The sequence below is a fragment of the Rosa chinensis genome, chromosome 4 (assembly GCF_002994745.2).
Source record: "Rosa chinensis cultivar Old Blush chromosome 4, RchiOBHm-V2, whole genome shotgun sequence".
In the NCBI taxonomy this organism is placed as follows: domain Eukaryota; kingdom Viridiplantae; phylum Streptophyta; class Magnoliopsida; order Rosales; family Rosaceae; genus Rosa; species Rosa chinensis.
The window spans coordinates 51,387,219-51,407,528 of NC_037091.1; the positions used below are offsets into that span (position 1 = coordinate 51,387,219).

At 35.7% G+C, this 20,310-nt stretch overlaps 1 protein-coding gene across 1 annotated transcript; it reads left to right on the plus strand.

Moving 5' to 3' along the window:
* Positions 1-5,546: 5,546 nt before the first annotated feature.
* On the plus strand, positions 5,547-8,809 carry LOC112196039 (probable prefoldin subunit 3). The gene is made up of 6 exons (XM_024336310.2): positions 5,547-5,783; positions 6,114-6,171; positions 6,779-6,850; positions 7,837-7,956; positions 8,036-8,137; positions 8,418-8,809. Exons 1-6 carry the CDS (start codon positions 5,635-5,637, stop codon positions 8,496-8,498), a joined length of 582 nt encoding a protein of 193 aa, XP_024192078.1. The 5' UTR covers positions 5,547-5,634; the 3' UTR covers positions 8,499-8,809.
* The last annotated feature ends 11,501 nt before the right edge of the window (positions 8,810-20,310 follow it).

The following is a 20,310-nucleotide window of genomic DNA, read 5'->3' on the forward strand; positions in this document are numbered from 1 at the left end:
TATGAATTCTTATATTGTTAGAGGGAGAAAGAAATAGTTGTACTATTATATATACAGTCTCCCATATTTTATGTAATTTCTTTGCGCTATTCTCTAGATTTCTTTGCTCTTTTGATCCTGCAGATGTGGTTGCTTGATTTGTTTGAGGAAGGGCGGTAGCAGATTTGGTTGTTTGGTAAACCACGTTCTTCTTTTTTGCTGACTAATTAGTTTTTTAGATAAAATAAATGAAATTTGCTGGAAATTATTAAATTGAATGTCATGACACGTAAGACACCAACTCAGACGCTATGTCATTTGGTATAATTTTTTGGTGTCTGTAGCACTACTCTAGATTTAAACAAGCGTGGTTCTAGTTGGACCTCCAGATTTGCTATTTGGACCTCCTATACTTAGTACACCTCTAATTTACTTTTTAGAATACTTGAAAAGCTAAGTAGACCTCCTTATTTTTACTAAAACACCCTTAACCATGAGATACAATAATCTGTTACTCTACTTTTTATCTCTATCTTCAACCACGAGAATAAAAATGAATCAAAATCACATGATATTATTTTCTTATGAGTATGTCTCTCCTCCACCAAAATTAATCAGAGGATTAGTTATTGATCTTGATATGTTGCTAGAATCCCTTTGAATTTGCTAAAAGAAAGATTTCACGGGTTTTGGGTTGGAAGATTGAGTAATAACTAAATCATAATATTCAATTAATTTAGTTTAAGAAAATTCCAAATTAGATTGTTTTGAATTTACTTTTGTATTAAATGATGGGTCATGTATAGAAATTATATATTATTTTTACGTAGTTGTTTTAGGTAAATTATAAAACTATATGGTAATATAAGGAAATTCCATAAAAATAAAAAACCAATTTAATTGAATGTTATATTTGGGGAGGTAAGAAAAGTAATTTTTTTTTTTCATTTTTCTCACTCTGTCCTTATTTGTCTTTTCATATGACTTGACAAAGTCTATTAATAACTGAAAAAAGTTGGAGGTCCAAATATCAAATTTAGAGGTCCAACTAGAATCACCCTTTAAACAACAATTTTTTTTTCTTTAATCAAAAATAGAAAAAATTTCATGTAATTCAGTTAATAGACTTACATGTACATTCGATTAATAGATTTGCATAACATATGTATATGAATTCAACCTTTATTGGGTTCCTACAAATTTTAAAAATATAATGTGAAAAATGCATATTCATTTGTTCATTGTTTTCTCCTTATGTAGCTAAGGTTTAAACGTTAGATCTGAATTTATTATTTTTTATTATTTTTTCTCTTATATTTAGATTGTAGATGTTAATTAATGGCTGCTAATTAATGTATAATTTTTTCTTACCTCTTTATTTAGACATGAGTATTTCCCAAATTCGATTTATTAATGCTATTTTTTTTGGATGAAATTAATCAATATTTGGAAAGAAAAGTTAACGTCTATTTCTTGACACATAATTCAGTATATTAATGCCATTTGGAAAGAAAAATTAAAGGAAAACATTTAATTAAATGAAGAAAAATATTGGTTAAAGAATCTGTAGATATATCTCTTAAATTAATAGATAATATTTTTTTCGTCACCTAATTAAATTAATTAATGTAATTTTTTTTTTTTTGAATCAAACCCAAAAACGGGTGGCAATATATATTCATCAGAAGCCAGAATAGGTCGTTACATACCATTTCGCTATCATTTTGAGACAAACAAGAAGTTAGTGGTAGTACCCACAAGTGGTACATACATATAGTCCTACTCATTGTACATTTAAATACGTAGAGATAGCGGATATCTTCCTTCGGTACTACTCCAGAGACGCTAAAGAGACATAAAATGCACATTGATGCTTAGTTTCCTGATACAAGGAATTATTGTAATTTAGACAAACTAAAAAACATAGGAATGGGCTGAGGGAAAACCCTAGCCCAAATTAGAAAGCCCAATAGGCCTGCCCCAAAAGAAAGAGGCCCAACTCCGGCCCAACAGAAAGGTTGACCCGAGCCCAGACCACATCATCACCACACCCTCAGCCGCCTGTACAATGCCGACGCTGTTCCACCGCCAACGAGCTCCACGACGAAACCAATACCGCCTTGCCAAGAGCTGCCCACGAGAGAACGCGCGGTCGAGCGTCGCCACCAGCCCCGTTGCACTTAGCCTCACGAGCCTTTGCAGTGCAGCGCCTTGCCCGGAGCCCCACGAGCCACAACGCCGCCAAAACACTCCACACCCACCAGCCAGATCTGGAAATCCGCGCCCAGATGCAGAACTGCACAGGAAACGACCGCAGGGAACGTTGAGAGATGTTGCCCAAAAACCGACGCCACCCATCCTGCTAGAAACCCAAGCCAAACACCCTTCACTTCAGACCTCTACCCGGGCAATTGAGTACCAGTCCGGCAGCCAGCCCCGGGACGCGGCGATGCCACTACCCATGGCCACCGCCGGACGAGAAAGACTTTTTGTGGTGTAGGTGCTCTCTCGCGGCTCTAGGACTAAGAGAGAGATTAATTAATGTAATTGGTTCATCCCCTAACATCTAAAAGGAAAATTTAGTTTTGCAATAGTATGATGTGACAAGATATATTATGTGAAATTAAAAATAAAATTTGTATTTACTTACATGGCATGACACCTAGGATTTGAGGCCACAAATCTTAAGCCTGATTGAGGCCTCATATAATTGCCCATCAAAGTTACCGATCCAAGTGCCCTTGCGGCCTAGCCGCCATTGACCCATATATAAATACCATGTTATTGTTATGGTCTTCGATCGTCAGGATTGATAACTTATACGGAGTTATGGATTGACGTCCCATCAAGCTAGCTTTGACAAAATGAGAAACTAACTGCTAGCACTGTGTCATCAATGACGAGGGAGGACAGGATATACAATGAATTGAGCACATTTATAATTTTGATCCTTGACACAACACACTGCTAGCTACATGCCCCTATCTCCATAAGTATAAATTTGGTGAATATATCATGACGAAAAATTTTCAATTTGTCTAGATAAACTGGGAACCATATATCAATGATGCATCAGCCATTCCCATTCTAAGGAATCTCCAACCAAAAATCGCGCGGATTAATATTAATTGAATTTGAAAGGAAGAAAGGAATGACGTAACTATGTGGACAAAAAGGTCGAAGGCGCTGCTAGGAAGGTGTACGCATATTTGAGGAATAATTATGCATATTCAATGATTCATGTGATGACAAGATGTACAAATAGGGGTTGAGCCTAGCTAGCTACCTAAGAGGACAATGAAAATGACCAAAACATGAAGCAATGTCTATCATGGGGCACTTTAGGCCTCCAAGCTAGCCTCCAAGTCCAACCTTGAGAGTTTAGACGCAAAAATAACAGTTTTTCTAAAGGAATACTACAACATACACAAAACTTTACTCCATAAATTTCTCATATACCAGCTCCTCGTTGTAAACACGATATGCCGATTGATGTTACAAAGGCACAAATACCGTCCCATAAGAAACAGTTCCACCAATTTCATCTTAATAATATATGGATGTTGTTGTTCAGTTCCATTTCAAATACATCGAAGGAGATTAAACTTGCTGTAGATTGATCACGGTAAGATGGTTAAATGATTGTTTAATGTTTTATTGACATACTTGAGATGATCGACAGTATGTAACGTACTTAATTAGTGGTTCTGATGGCAAGACAGCCAAGTTAGCAACTTCGCTCATTCATTCTGGACGTACTGGAATTTCATAATAGACTACTGTAATGTCGAACATGATATGTACGTGTATCGTTTTGATATAACTAACTGTTTCATACTTTCATGTAGTGGCAGTGGTGTATTGACAAGATTTATAGTCACCGGCCAAAAGCATTCTCTGTCTTCTTCAGGTATGGTCAATGGTTAAAAGGCTTCTAAACCCTGGAATCAGCACAACCAAAGCTACTTCACGCTGCAGCTGCATATATGTCATTCTCATCGATCGATGTCAGCCGTAATCAGGCCGGTAATGACATAATTAAGAAACTAGCTAGCTTGAAATATGCTGCATGAATCAAACGCACATTGCATACAAATATAATTTGCTGTATAGAGCAAACAAATTTTCTGAACAGTATTCTGTCGCATTATCAAAGAAATCGAATCATCGAAATGCCCCAGCCAATGTCGACCCAACATGTTAAAATAGTACGTGCACGCAGCATAAATAGAGACTAGGAGCAATGTTGTCAGTGTCGATCGATCGAGGAGAGGATGGAGATCGATATCGCAGCTAGCATATATACATTGAATTAGTATGTATATCATGTTCGTTCTTGACAGTTGACACTACATATGAATCCGAGAGTATTAATTAGTGTACTTCCCGCTATTGTTTGCCTTGACAAGCACTACATGACATGGTATTTTTTGGTGAATGATCGGTTGCATATATTTAGTCTAGCTAAACTGGGAATTATCAGTCACCTACAACTCGATCTGCCTGATTCGATCAGCCATTATTGATTGATCGATCGAGTATGTAATATTCATTGAATTTGAAAGAAATAAATGAATATAATCCATGTCGATGAAAAGGTTGCTAGACAGGGATTGGTGTGTGGTTTGAGAAATCATGCATGAATGTGAAAACATATTCATATCAAAGAGAAGAGGCCTCGCCGGGACCAGTACGTTTGCCCGAATCATTTTCCTTTTGTTTAGAATACAATATGTTCAATAAAAAAAATAAAAATAAAAGAGCAGGTCTCCAACCCTCCAACTTTGGGAATTTAGATGCAGAAGTACGTTTCAATCTTCATTTCTTAGCTTCCACTACACATAAAATATATTATATTTCTCGTATAGATAGTATTTACCTTATATCTAAAATTCATGTGGATCATCTGGGTGGTACTTAATCTATCATTAGTAGTTGCTGCACTACTTTTGGTTTAGGAACTATTGATAGAGTACAGACACTGTCGATATATTTTTCCAAAAAATTTTTGAAAGGCCCTTTAATCTACATAATCTCTAGTATCTAATATAGTGAGACTACTGTAGTAAGGCAAAAAAGTAAGCGATATATTAATGTATCGACATATAAACCGATCTTGTGATATTTATCTACCGTAAAGAGAGCTAGTCTACTACTATCCAAATTTAAGTTTGGATCACAAATGTCACTATAGGGTGCCCTTCAGTAACTTCTCTAAACCTTATTTTCTTGCAAATATTAATAGAAACCCTTTATTACTGATGTTACCATTCCTCATTTCTCTTCAAGTAACTTCCCTCAACCTTAGAATCTTTCATTTCTTCCTCACGATTGTATTCTCTGACATCCATTTCTGCTTTAAACCCTTGCACAAATTCCTTAAGAACTCCCAAAAATAAAAACAAACTCACAAGATCATGATACATATTCATCCTCACAAATCACAATCCCAACGACCCAATAGCCTTTTCTTTTCGGTTTGGGCTCAAATTGGGTCCAACATAAACAATGGGCTACGAAATCCGAATCCAATATACAAAACCTAGACCACAAAACGGCGTCACTTTGAGTCTTCTTCTACAAACCTCCGCACTCGTTCAACCACTACAAGCGTTTCTCTGCGAAATTGGTCTGAGAAAGTGAGAGAGACTGAGAATGGCTACGTCGTCGTCGTCGTCGTCGTCGGCAGAGGTGGTAACAGAGAGAAGAGGAATACCTGGAGCTCAGTTCGTAGAAGATGTGCAGACCTATCTCACCCAGACCGGCTTCGACTGTAACTCTGCCCTCGCTTTTCTCCAAGAAAGGTCTGCCCTTTTAAGATTTACTTCTTCATTTTTCTTAAAGCCTTTGTCTTTTTCATGTTGATTATCCAGGTTTTGACTCCTATAGTTCTAATCGATTTCCCAAAGTTTGATACTTTGCACACCTGACTTGCTAAACCTTAATTGGGATTGAAATGAATGAATATATGAACCAATCTTGAGCTTCTTTTTTTAAAAAAAATCTGGTTGAATCATACTTGAAGCTTATTCAAAATGAGTTTGTCTTCTTATGCATTGCTGATGCACTTTTAAAAGATATGGAAATTGAAATTTAATGGTGTTATACTGTTTTTGGCAACTTGCTGCTTGCAGACTTCAGCAATACAAAATGGTTGAAATGAAACTTCAAGCTCAACAAAGGGAACTTCTGGTATGTTTCAGCGAAGCCCTTTCTTTGGATCATGCACATTCCATGTCATTATTGTTTTATCGTTTAATCAATTAGTTTCAGTGTACTGACGCGGTTGCATCTGACATAGAGTTACAGCTTCTTGCTGATACTTACCAACTGTGATGCTATCTGGCATAGAAATATGTTGGAAATTGTATCTGAAGCTTGAACCTAATATGTTACAAATGTTACCTAACTTCCCGTAACGATTATGAGTCAGTGTCTGGACACGGTTGCATCTGACATAGAACTACAGTTTTTTGCTGATACTTATGAACTGTGGTGCTACTTGGCATAGTAGTATGTTGGAAATTGTCTTTAAAGCTTGAACCTATTGTGTAACTTAGAATGGAGTCCAAACTTAAACTAAGATGTCGTAGTTAAGTTGTCTCGTTTCGTGTTTGTCTTGAAGGCTAATGACTGGATGTGAGAGAAAATGGTTGTAGTAACCTATAGAAATTTTTCGTTATGTGACAGATTGTCTCATTTATGTTTCATACTTTGATATCACTTATCCTGTTTCTCCAGCTGTTGACTGCCTATATATACGTGTAGAATTTTGATTATTCCTCATTTTGATTATCAGGCAAAGATTCCTGACATTGAGAAGTGCTTAGATGTTGTTGCCACGTTGCAAGCTAAGAAGGGTACTGGTGAGGTTCGTTTTTTGTGGTTCTCCACCCTTGGCATTATGGTGTGATTACGAAGCACGTAGCTTGCCATATCACTTTCTTAATGACATATGTAATAACATGTTTAGTCCCCAGTCATACCCACATATATGCTGATTGAACTTGTGAAAAGCATGTATCCTTCGGAACACTTACAGTTTTACTAGATTCATCACTTTGAATTTTATTCTTGAACATGAGGTTTCCAAGGTTAAGGAAAAACAAAATAAAGGACTGGCTCAAAATGGATGCCTTTTTTTCTTTCAAGAAAAAAAGAAAATGGAAAAGCAAGAACATGCTGATGCTTATTTATATTCTTATATGGCATATCTAGCTTCTTTATCTTTCTCCCTTTCCTTTAATTTTAAATGAAAATCACCACCACCAGGATTTGTCTTCCATGACTAGATGACTTTGGATTTCTTTTGCATTCCTACTGTGAACTATGCACTGTCCTTTTATTCCCTCCAAACAGGTGTCAAATAGGTGCTCTTCTGCAATTAAATATGCTGCATAGAAAAGAAATTTATAGGTTTTTCTTGCATATCTGAGGGTCTGAGTTTTGTATCTCAGACTTGGCTAAAGTGCTTTAGAGTGCAAGGACAAGACGATTTTATTTATGAAGTTTAGTGGTTAGATGATGTTTCTGAGGTTAATGTAACCTGCTGTAAAGGCAAAGTCTCAATTTGGTAGAATCTGTTAATCTTCCTGAAAGCCAACATAGTTAGTTCTGAAATTTCAGAATGCCTTTGCAATTTACCTGATTGGGACATAATTATTATGGTGATTACAAGAATGGTTGAAGTTGTGGTAGCTCTAGGTCATTAAACATATTTTGATAATGGCAACTGAACAGAAATGTTGGGTACATCATATATTTTCATTTTTGATATAATAACTTTGTGGTTTCTATCCAATATTAGAGGATTAGTTAAAGATAAGTGTTCTTGATTAGGCCCTTTTTCTTATACAGGCACTTATTACTGATTTTGAGATCTCTGAAGGCATATATTCACGAGCTAGCATTGAGGATACTGATTCAGTATGTTTATGGCTGGGAGCTAATGTCATGTTGGAGTATTCTTGTGAAGAGGTCCGCAACTTCTTATATTAGCTCATTACTTTTGAGTTCAGGACAGAATCATCAGTTCTTTTGTAACATTTTGGTGCAGGCTACTGCCCTTCTACGAAAGAATTTAGATAATGCTAAAGCCAGTTTAGAAGTTCTTCTTGCTGATCTACAGTTCTTGAGAGATCAAGTAACAATTACCCAGGTACTGAATCTTCATAAACTAGTTAAATAGATTCAAGGTTTGTACATTTAAAAGTATGTAGGCATTATATGATTGTGGTATAAAATAGTGAAGCACTATGCCAAACCGTTAAAGCAATCAATTCCCAACGTGTTTTGTACAAGCAGCATGCATTATTTTTGGTTTATTCACATTAGAATTCAGAATTCAAACAATCCTTCATTTTTTATATGCTTGTATCGTTTAGATGTCCCTATTCGTATTACTGGAAATCCTTGACGCTTTGACTACTATTGAGCAGGTAACAATTGCTCGGGTGTACAACTGGGACGTTCATCAGCGCAGACTCCGACAAGCTTCCCCTTCTGCTAAGGACTCCTGAGTTGAATCTTCACTACCACCTAGTTGGCAGTATGGTTCAATTCCGAACTCTTTCAGCACGATATGGATAATCTTCATTTTATTTGTGAGAATTGTATCTCTTCAAAATTCACCCGGCAAGTTCCATATACCATCTATTGTGGTGGTAGGATATATGTTATATCATTATAGGACCAGTTTTGATACATGGAATATGATCAGCTTGTTAGTTAGTTAGCGTGTGCAAACTTGAGTTTTAGATTGATGGCAAGCGATTTGACACTCCAGTTCTTGTCTTGTTATAATTTGATCGTTCTTGTTACCTAATCTATATTAGTAGTGGTTTAAGATGATCCCGGTGGCATTAAGCCATGGTTTTAAATTTCAAATTTTGATATGGGCCCAGGAAGCTTCAATGTGAAGTAAATTTGTCGGCAAATCCAAAGCTAAATGAGGTGACCTTGAGGTGGGTGTGTGATTGCTCGTAGTCATTGCTCCTATTGCTTGGTTTGTTCTGATGTCAGCAACCCATCTTATCCTTCCTCAAAAGGGTTGTAGATCTGGACTGTTTCTGATAATAAATATTGAATAGTCCTTCGTCAGAAATGACATGATGTTAACACCTTAATGTGGGTGTTGATCAAGTCAACTAGTGCAAATGTGCAATGATTTCTTTCTCGAAACAAAGCCTAGTTGCTGCCCCTCCAAACAAAGGAAAAATTATCCCTTCATGTTTCTTATTATTTGCCTTCTTCTTTTTTGGGGCAAATTCTATGTATATAATAGGAGTTTCTGTTTTTGACTATGCTCAGATTTAGTTGGTGGGTATGCACTAGTTTAGTGTTCCTGGGTCAAAATAGTGTTATTTTAGCTTGACACAAAGTTGAACCATGAAATAAGCAAAGCCTAAAAGTCAGACTGCTGTTCTTATCAGCTTAGGTTTTAGCATCTAAAAATCCAAGCATGTCAGTGAGTACCTATTGTCAAAAGCATTAGCAATTGTTTAATCTTGCTTGCTTGCTTGCTTCTCTTAAACTTTGTATTTGATGAATGGGAAAGTTGAAAAGGAGAGGCCATATTTGGGTTTTGTTCCTTTTTTCTCTTAAGCTCTTCATTTGGGAGATTAGGGTTTTGAGACTTGCATTTTTTTCTACCGTATTCGGTCCATATATGCTCTTATATAGCCATTCTTTTTTGAAAGGGGCTCTTGTCCGTTCTTTTGCCTGTTGTAGTATTGCCACATTTTCAGTTCACAAAACTGTAAAAATAATCACACTGATGAAACTTCTGTAAAATTTCAGCAGAAGATGAGAAGATGAAATGCCAAAAACTTACAGTCAGCAATGATTAAATATAACAACAAACTTTCTTGCTCTGATATGTCAAAAGCGTTAGCATTTTCTTTAGGCGCCTTAATAAGTTCGTACTTGACAAATGAAAAAGTTGCAATGCTGCATGTGGGAAATTAGGGTTCTCAGTACCTTCATGGGTCTTTTCCACCTTCTGCATATCATGAAAATGTTATACAACAATCTTAACTCATAAATAAGTCAAAAATGAACATGAAATCTTGAAACTAATCAAAAAAAATTTAAGTAGAAGATAAGAAAATGAAAAGCCAAAAACTACTTCTGACATGAATTTTGTTTTTGAATCAAGCTTTTTACAGGACTTGAGCCTGAGCTTTCATTCAGCAGTGATTAAACGACAAAACCACTTTCTTGCCCTGATAAAGAAATCTTTTAGAAGAAATCTTTATATGGTCTAAATTGAGTAGTTTAAACTTTAAACAACAAAGTAAGCGGGCCACACAGTTTAAGTTCCCGTGAACAACCACCGTTACCACTCAACTCAAAAATTAATCTTCTTCTTCTTCTTCTTCCAAGGTCTTAATCTTTACTCTATATATATATATATATATATATATATATATAGTCCAAGTCAAGATTCCATGCATATATTTCAATGAAAAAGAAAACCCAACTTTTTTTCATGTTCATTGTTGTTTTCTTTGGCTAATTAAGCATGAAAGAACCGAGTTGGAGTGTTATCTTAGCTCCTGGAGGGGTCTAATATCACCCTTAGTTGACCTTGCAAAGGAGGGTCCCTAAGTTATAAATGAGATATGGTTGGTTACCATTTGATTTGAATAATATGGACCAACCAACCAACACAACAATCTTACATTCTTTTCTCTCCTCATCATCCTATTCTAACATTCTTTCCATTTCGTTTGTTATAAGTAATTTTATAAGAAAATAATGAGGTGACTAGTTGTGAAGGTTTGTTTGTTTGACTCCATGAAAATCCGCAGTCCAGCACGGGTTTAGATTTTCTTTTTCTTCTTTTTTTCCTTTGCCCATTCAGAAAAATCAAGTTGCAAAATCGGGTCGATTATCGTTGTGAGACTTTCATTTTCTGTGGGATGACTTGGAGCTTTTAATATCAATCGTTGTTTCATTTATTATAGCAGCAACCGGAATTGGGGAAAAGAATGTCATTTTCATAGGAAGTGATTCTCTACTTGTTTCAATTATAGCCCATACATTAAAGGGTTCACAGCTAATCTCTTACACGCTTTCTAACAAGTTTTAGATCGATCAACAACACACACCCTAAACGATTTTGTTAGATTTATGATATATTGTATTGTATGTTTCAAGTATCAAAACTCAAAGTCGAAAATCGTGAAGTAGGAGGGACTGAAACTTTTCAATAGGGATTCGAAGCTAAATGTTAAATAGGCACAATAAAGAACGATCAGTTAAGCTAGTAATTAGCCTGGTTAGAAGTGCTAAACTTCACCCATCAAGAAATTCCATACCATCCCAAACTTCACAGTCTGGTAACTTTAGACCTATTACTCTTACTATCATTGCCAATCTGCCGTGGTGTTGTCCTTCAACTGAATCATATACTCCTAATTACCAAATACCAACCCTAGCTACGAGTTTCAAATGGTTTCTTTTTTACCGGGTTAAATTCACCGATTCCAGTTGAGAAGAAAGGCGGGAAAACAAGACTAGGGTTTTTACGTGCCGAGGCGTAAGATACAATCATTGGTCGCAAAAAGGAGAAGAAGAAGGGAAAGAGGAATCATTACCCATTTTTATAAGAGCGAAACGTGCACGCAAACCCAGGCTGATATTTGTCCTCATTTGCCTAAAGCCTAGTTACTACTAATTTTAAAATTCGACTCGTCGTTTTGTGCTCTCTACGCGTTTTTGCATTGTTGCAATTTGTACGAATTATTTATCTTTTACCAAAGAAAATTGTTGACTTTGACCTCCCATGTGCGGCCAAGATCTTCCAATTAGAAAAACCCTAAAAACTGGTCTACAAATATGTTATTTTAATGGAATTTGAGGGTCTCAAAGTGAGTGATTAAAATAATTTTAACAAGAGATTAGAGAAACTTATAATTGCCGCAATCATCGTTGGAGGTGTTTAGGTTTTCACCCTCCATCATACTTCTAGAAATATATGTACCGAGTCAACTGCCTATCTTTGCCTCCGCACACTATATCACCCAATGATCTTATTCATCTATTTTAATTACGCGAGAATGATGTTAATTGTATTCTTCTATAGTTTTGTAGTAGTGTATGTTTTTATCTGTATGAAGTTTGGAGTGCTTTAAACTAAATGATGATCATCTATATTATTACTAATAGAAGAGGTTTTGTTAGCTAAAATTAAAAATTTTGACAGAAATGATCCTAATAGATTAAAATACTTTGAGAAATAATTAAATCACAAGGGTCATTATAACAATTACAAATTATATTTTTATTAACAAAAATAAATAAAATAAGTCCCACAACCTAAGTTTCTCTCCCACTAACTTCTCTATGCAATAACCGTTTTCTTCCATTATCTTTTCTTTTTTATTTTCTTCTGAAGGAGTAGGAAAGCTTACAGTTGAAAAAAAAAAAAAAAAAAAACTTTCACATGCTAGTATTGTTTAATGAAAGAAAAGAACGAAAAGCTGAGAAAGTTTCACACCATTATTCTATGTATGAATGTTTTTGTAAGAGAGCCTAGAACTTCAATCGTTGAAAATTAAGTTAATTCTACAATTACTACTTACTTTGATACCTAAAACCTTTTGGTATCCGGTTCTCTATATCGACAAACAATTTTGCTCGTAGATTTTACTTGTTGTGAGATCAGTTACATTTTAGGTATTATTTTAGGGTGGTGAAAATTAGCACCACATTTTTTAAAAACCACACCCCCTTTCATGTACATGTCCCTTGAAAAATTACTCATGATTTGGTTTGTAAAGAAATGGGTGTCAATTTCAATCCCCTATTTTTAGCTGACTATAGAACCTAGCTACATACCCTTCGGAGTGTGCTCACAATTTTTAGTGTTATATAAGAGAGAAGTTTGTGCTCAGCTAATATTGACACATCAGAAATTCTTAGGTAGGGACTGCTCTACCATATGCGGTAGGGCAACCCAATGAAAATTAAGAAAGAACTTTGTATATTTCAAAATTGTCCCTCTTTTAATAAAGCAATATATCCAAAACACCTCCCTGCAAGGTCCTAATTGGATAGCCCCACTGCCACATGGTACTGCTGCCCTATCTAAGAATCTCTCCAGACACAAAGTTAACTCCATGATTAACGGGTTCTATACCCTACATATATCTATATGCAGTTGAAACTTTGAAGCATATATGCATGCATCGCTACTTCTCAGTATAGTAAATAATGACATTGTTGCTTTAATTTTTAACTCTGCATAAATGAATGATGAATTGGTCCCGGAAGTGGAGATGAGAAAACTTCGCTTGTGGATGTCTAAATCAACAGAATTTATTATATTGCTGGTCAAGGGTCATTAGGTCGATTATCGATCAGGACCTCTAGACCTACAACAGTCTTCTTGTGCTGTCTGTGGTGGTGGGTTTGGGAAAGAGATAGAAATTCAGATTAGTTATTGACCTGCGGTGATCAAAGCATATACGTACAAGTTCAAGTTTATAGGAATTAAGTATTGAGACCTACTAATTAATCTAACTTATAGATATTAACAATGGAAAATCTTTCGGAGATTCTGCCCAGTTAAGCAATATATATAATGAGGGCAGAATAAATGGTTGTTATCTGGAATCTATCTTTCTTTCACAGTAAAACAATTAATCCCCAAATGATCGATGTCAACATTAATCTAGAAAAGGAATCCAAGAATGTGACATATAAACCAAAAAAATATATGATTAGGGATAAGTAACCTGCATTAGTGATTTAATAACAAGCACCACTATATGATTTAGTTTTTTCTTATATATAATTTTATTCTGTCAAAATGAGAATCAGAAGGGCATTCAAAAAATTGTAGTTTAATAGTCATGGACGTCAACAGATCGAGTACTAATTAACCTACTTAGCTAGCTGATGATCGGCCTTCATTACTTAATTATATTAATTGTGAAATGATTCCACACTTAATTTGATTTTGTAACATGTTCACTACTCACTAGGTACTGTTTCTCACAAAAAAAAAACAAAAAAAACAAAAAAAAACCATAAAACTTCCATATTTGTTAAGGAAAATATATAAAATATCGTTGACCATATGCATGCATTTCAATAATTCAGTCCAAAAATAAATATGTGCTGGTATGTATTCATATATAGATATACGCTATGAAAGTTCCCGCCTTGGACATAGAATATGAAGATTAATAAAGTGGTCGGTGATAATATACATGTTGGCTGTTTTGATTGAACTCAAATGGGGCAGTTGGAAGTTTTAGATTTAGATCTATAGAGTACTTCAGTTGATCTGTGTTGCCTAGGAAAAGCTACCTCAAAGAAATAGTATATATGAAGTTATGAACAGAATCTTAGGGTTTTTGTCTATTGTGGATGAATAAGTTTAAGTATACGACGTTAGTTACTAAATCACTACTTAATCCAAAAGGCCAACTGCATGCAATGATGCCTTCATTAGAGATAATGAAAAGAATTTGCACAAATAAAGCTGTTAATTGAATACTCTATTTTATTGTAGTCACATACATTCAAGATACAATGAATATTTATACTAATACAGAAATTAGATATACTGACTTAAAATGCGAATATGGAATATTAGTTATGAGATATTTGAGTTTAGAATCTAATCAATTTATAACTCCTGAAGGAATATCATATATACAAAAAGTATATGTTGGGCAGTTACAGAATCTAGTTAAAGAATTAACTAATGTGCTTGTATCTTAACCTGGTTAAGGTATACATTTGTTGATCTACTGAGTTCTCATATTAATTAAAAATTGTGAATTGCTCGGATTTTTACATCAATCCAATTAGAATCCAGTGTTATTAATATGAGATGAAATTAGTTTTTCAATATGATGAGCCTATCATAACTTGGTCTACTAATATAGAACACACGAAAATAAATTTATCTGATTTAGTAATGGTCTGATCAAATTCAATGCAAACCATTTAGTGGCTTATATGCACTCCACTTGTTACCGTTAAATTATGATATGAGTAGAAGGAGGAACTCGAACCCTCATTTCAATTATAAGTAAGTTTTATTCAAATGCGATAGTACTCTACATGTTTTTTGTACATTGATGACATTCAAATTCTTAATATGAATGTTGTGGTAAATTTGAAATTTAATAATCAAGTTAATCACATGTGAGTTTCATGATGAGTAATCTATTGAGAGCTCAGGTTAGGACTCGATCAAGTTTTCTTCAGCCGATTGTATACAATTTGATACCATGTTTACATTAACTCTTGGAGGTTAGGTCAGTTTTAATTTCATCGATCATTAGGGTTATTCGTACTTGATTAATTTTAACCTGACCTATGTACGTACCATCCAGGGGCGTAACTACGTAGGAAGCTGGTTGGGCTATAGCCCAACCCATAATTCTTTCAATATTTGATCGATTATAAGTGCTAACATATCTCATATTCATGTTTGGTTCAGTTGGCAAAGTGGTTGGTTATTTTCCTAGTGACCTTAGTTCAAATCTTGTTGACAGCAATTAATGCTTGTTTTCTTGGTTGTTTTATCATATTCTCACCCCCCCCCCCCATTTCTTTACAATTAGTCTCAAGATTTTTACAAGCATTATTGATGGGTGAAAAAAAATCTTAGCATCAAGCCTTAGATTAGCCCACCCCAAGTTTACATCCTGGATCCGCCACCGGTACCATCCATGTTGACATGTTAACAACTAATTGCCTACCTTAACACACATTAATTAGCCATCAAGTTTCAAGTCACATATACCGTTTTACGTCAACCCTATGTTTCCCCAACCTAGCTTTAGCTCTTTCATTCATTTTCTCCATAACTTTGCCCATTGACTTTCACATAAAGCCACAAAACTTAAAAAACACAACAAGGGCAATAAATTTGAGACCATGACATGTATACACACATATAAGGGACTTGTGTATATGTAAACGGCATGAAAGACATTGGAGTCCTTTACCATACAAGTCATTCAGGGATTGAAAGAGCCACCTCTACCCCACATGGCTTCGCAATCAAGTAGGTTTTGAACTTTCCTGTGTGTGGAGAAAGCTAAGCAAACAATCGCTGAGGAAGATTATCGAGGAAACCAACAAAACCCTGTGTTTGTGTCGTTGAACAACCGAAACTCTATTCAAACCTTTGACTGTTGACCTCTGCAATTCTTCGCGCGTTTGAGAGAGAGAGAGAGAGACGGATATTCCGGATCCCCACACACGACATATCGGCCGGTAGATATCGGAAAGTGTAAACCCTCTATTTCTTTCTTTTTAGTCAAAGGCGGGATTATGGGTCGCCTTCGATGTCACCTAGGGAGTCTAAGTCAGAACGCCGACGTCTAACGCGCCGTGTACGTCGTGCTGGTCACGCGCTGTTGTAGGGCATGGTGTGTCCCATGTAGATCGGGACGTCTTAGCCCGTGCCGAGCCGAACGTTATATGAAAGGAATATAAACCCAGTAAGCCACCGAAACCTACTCTTCGTCTCCATCTTCTTCTTCTGTCTTAAGCTATATATTTCAGAGTTTACACTACTGTAACCTAATTTTGGATCTTTTTCACGTACTCCTAAACTTACCTACTAAGCAAAGCATGGTCAACTTGTAAATATAGATAAAAAAAATGGTAGACGAAAATGGTTTTATTTGGCCTAGTGGTGAAAGGTGAAATAATGAAATTAATTATATACAGTTGGAGCTGGTTAATTTAGCTATATATCGAGGCCTCTTTCATATATCGATAACCTAGCTGCTGTCACCTACTCTGTTTTAAGTGCATCATCTGCATGTGTTTATATATATTTTACCCACACGCAGTTGACCTAAATTGATGCGGGAAGCGTGAACACGATAGCAAGAGACTCTGTCAAGTTTCGAAAGCCATATGAGATGAACTAGAATCCACTAGCAATTATGGACACAACCGTAAGAAACATACAGAAACTTCTCTAATATTTGGTTTTTTTTTTTTTTTATTGATAACTTAAATGAAAATTACAATCTAAGAGGTGCTTGGTATAGGGCACATTGCATAAACTTAATACAACTAGAAAACAAAAAGAACAATTCATTATAGACTAAAACTAGGAAACCTAATTAAACCTGATTAAATAAAAATCGGAAATAGAATCCTAGATACTAAAGAATATTACGCAAATATGTATTTGGAATCTCAACCAAGATTTTGCTCGAGAACCCCGATATATCCAAAAGAGTAATTTATGATTAATTCCATCATTAAGAAGCCTATTTGAATACCAGTTTCCAATATTCAAATCATTATTCTTAATGTGAAGACGCTTTTTTTTTTTTCGAGATTATTTGTTGAAATTGGCTAAATCTCGTTCTACATCAGTCTCCTCCACTTGAAAAGAACTCGACCTCTAGTTCCTCTTGAATGAAGCTCGATCATTAGTATGAATAAAACATGATAAGCCATCAACTTCAATATTCTCGAATTTAAAAGGTATCACCATGAATCAAATACCGTAGACAAGATTTGAAATAGCATCTTGAAACTTGAACTCCTCCACTTGAAAAGGAATGGGCATTGACTTCTCCTTGGGTTGATCTTAAACACAATTAGGCATGCATGACATGGATATCGATGTGATGAATAAATCAGCTTCCTTATCTTTAATGAGTTTCTCTTCAATCTTCAAAGTGGCTTCTTCATGTTTCTTTTCACACACCTCAGGATGGTCATTCTTGATGTTCTTCCTTCCATGCTTTATTTTAATTTTGTGCGACTCCCACCTAAATAAATATGTGTTGTCTTTGTAATAACCACTATTGAAGCTTTCATGCCATGGTCTTCCAAAAAGCACATAAGTGTCGTCCATTTCAATCACATGACAAGTAATCTCTTCTTTATAAAATTTTCCCATAGAGATAGGAACTTTACAAACCTCTGTTACTTGTGCATAATCATCATTCCCAAATGGAATCCAGTATGGATCACTCAGCTTCACTGTCGGTAATTGAAAATAATCCACAACTTTATTTGCTACAAAGTTCTCTTGTAGACCACTGTCAATTATTACTGAGCATACCTTGTCTTTGATGATACATGTTGTTCGAAAGTCATCGTAATCCGGTGTTGTGAATATCCAACATTCCATGTTTCTTTTTTTTCCCTTCTTTTTCTTTGGATTGATGAGGTTGTCCTAGGGCGAATCCCTCAGCATGTTCCTCTTCAACGAAACTTTCTTTGATAGATATTCTACGACTAGTGTCGTTGAGGTTGGCTGTAGTGAACTTCTCCCTTGGGTCGTTGTCTGCTAAGGAGCGGGCTATACCCGCTCTGATACCAAATGATGTGGGAAGCGTGAACATGATAGCAAGAGGCTCCGTCAAGTGTCAAAAGCTATATAAGATGAATTAGAATCCATTAGAAATTACGGGCACAATCGTAAGAAACATAGAGAAATTTCTCTAATATTTAGTTTTATTTTATTTTATTGATAACTTGAATGAAAATTACAATCTAAGAGGTGTCTTTTATAGGGCACATAACATAAACCTAATACAACTAGAAACAAAAAGAACAATAAGAAGATAAGAGAAAATCTCTCTTTGAGAAAACCCTAAGGAGACTTCAAGACTTTGAGAATATTCTCGTCCGACGGCGCCCGGACGTCCGGGTTGGTCTCCAGCCACACTGCCACTATGGGTTTGCTGCCGGACGGGAGGTCTAGTGCTCATGGGATTGTCAGAGGGAATTTGCTCGGGTTTTGTCAAAAGTTCGGCTGGGTTGGTTCGATGGGATGTTCGTGGCTTTACGGATTCGGCTGTCGATCCTCGTTGTTGGGTTCTTGAATCGACGGTGCCCTGGATTTCGTTCGACGGCGGGGTGCGGTTACGGGCCTGGATCAGCAATTGGTTTCTGTGCTGGATGTATCTCGTAATGGCATTGGCTTGGGACAGCTTGGAGGCAAGGCGGAGAGGGGCGACGGAGGTAGGGCGATGTGGGTTAGACGGAGCACGGCCGGTCGGTGGAGGTACGACTGGATCGTGGAAGGACAAGGTGGACTGGCCCGAACTTGAGTGATGGGCCTGGAGCAAGTTTTCTTGGTGGACTTCCTATCGGGCCACTAACTGTTGGGTTGCGGTTCTGCCCTAGTCCATTGCTATTTTGGGCTGGGGTTTAGGCCTTTGGCCCAACTATATGTTTTTAGCTTATGTCTAATTACAATAATGTTTTTTGTATTAGGAACCTAGATCTCTAGTGCCTCCGGCGTAGTAACAATGGAGGATTCCCGCTACCTCTACGTATTTGATTGTCTAATGGGTAGGTCTATTTGTATGTATCATTGTGGGTACTACCACTATCTTCTTGTCTGCCTATGTTATTAAATGGCATCGGAAGGATATGTAACGGCCTATTCTGGCTTGTGATGAATGATATTATTGCCCCTCGGGCTGATTCAAAAAAAGAACAATTCATTACAAACTAAAACTAAACCTCATTAAATAAAAATCAGAAATAGAATCTTAGATACTAAAGAATATTATGCAAATATGTATTTGGAATTCCAACCAAGATTTTGCTCGAGAACCCCGATATATCCAAAAGAGTATTTTATAATTAATTTCATCATTAAAAAGCCTCTTTGAATACCAATTTCCAATATTCAAATAATTTTTCTTAATATGAATACGCTTCTTTCTTTTCTAGAGTTTTTGTTGAAATTAGCTAAAATCTCGTCTTACATCATAAATGGTAGAAGTAAATATTGGATACTTACCCATGAACTTGAAATCTTGAATTATCACACATGAAGAATTACATTCGGGTTATTTGTACATAGTGAGATCATACACTATCAGCTAGCACTTTAGGAAATCATTTGGTTCTGATATCAAACTTTTCGTTGCTTGATCCCAAGCTCTAAAGCAGCACTCTTTTTTCTTTATTATCATGTCTCAAAACTTTTGTACTTTACCTAAAGTGGTCTTGCATAGATATATATACAAAGGAAATAAATCAATCATATAAATGGTGTTGGGGTTTAGAGGATGTATATGAGTTAGTAGTCATTTTCTAAAAAAAATATTGAACGTCATTAGATATTATATATATATATATATATATATATTATTAAGAGAAGATGCTTTGTTAGCCAAAATGCATATGAAATTACATATGGATCCTTACATCATATATTAATTTGAAATTATATTTAAAAACTAAGGGATAAGAAGGTAAATAACAAAATCAAAATTTTTTCAAAAACAATAATTTACTTATCTGTAGATAACTTCTCACTTACCCACTATGTGCATTTCATTTAAGACAAAACTTCCCACTTATTTTGAA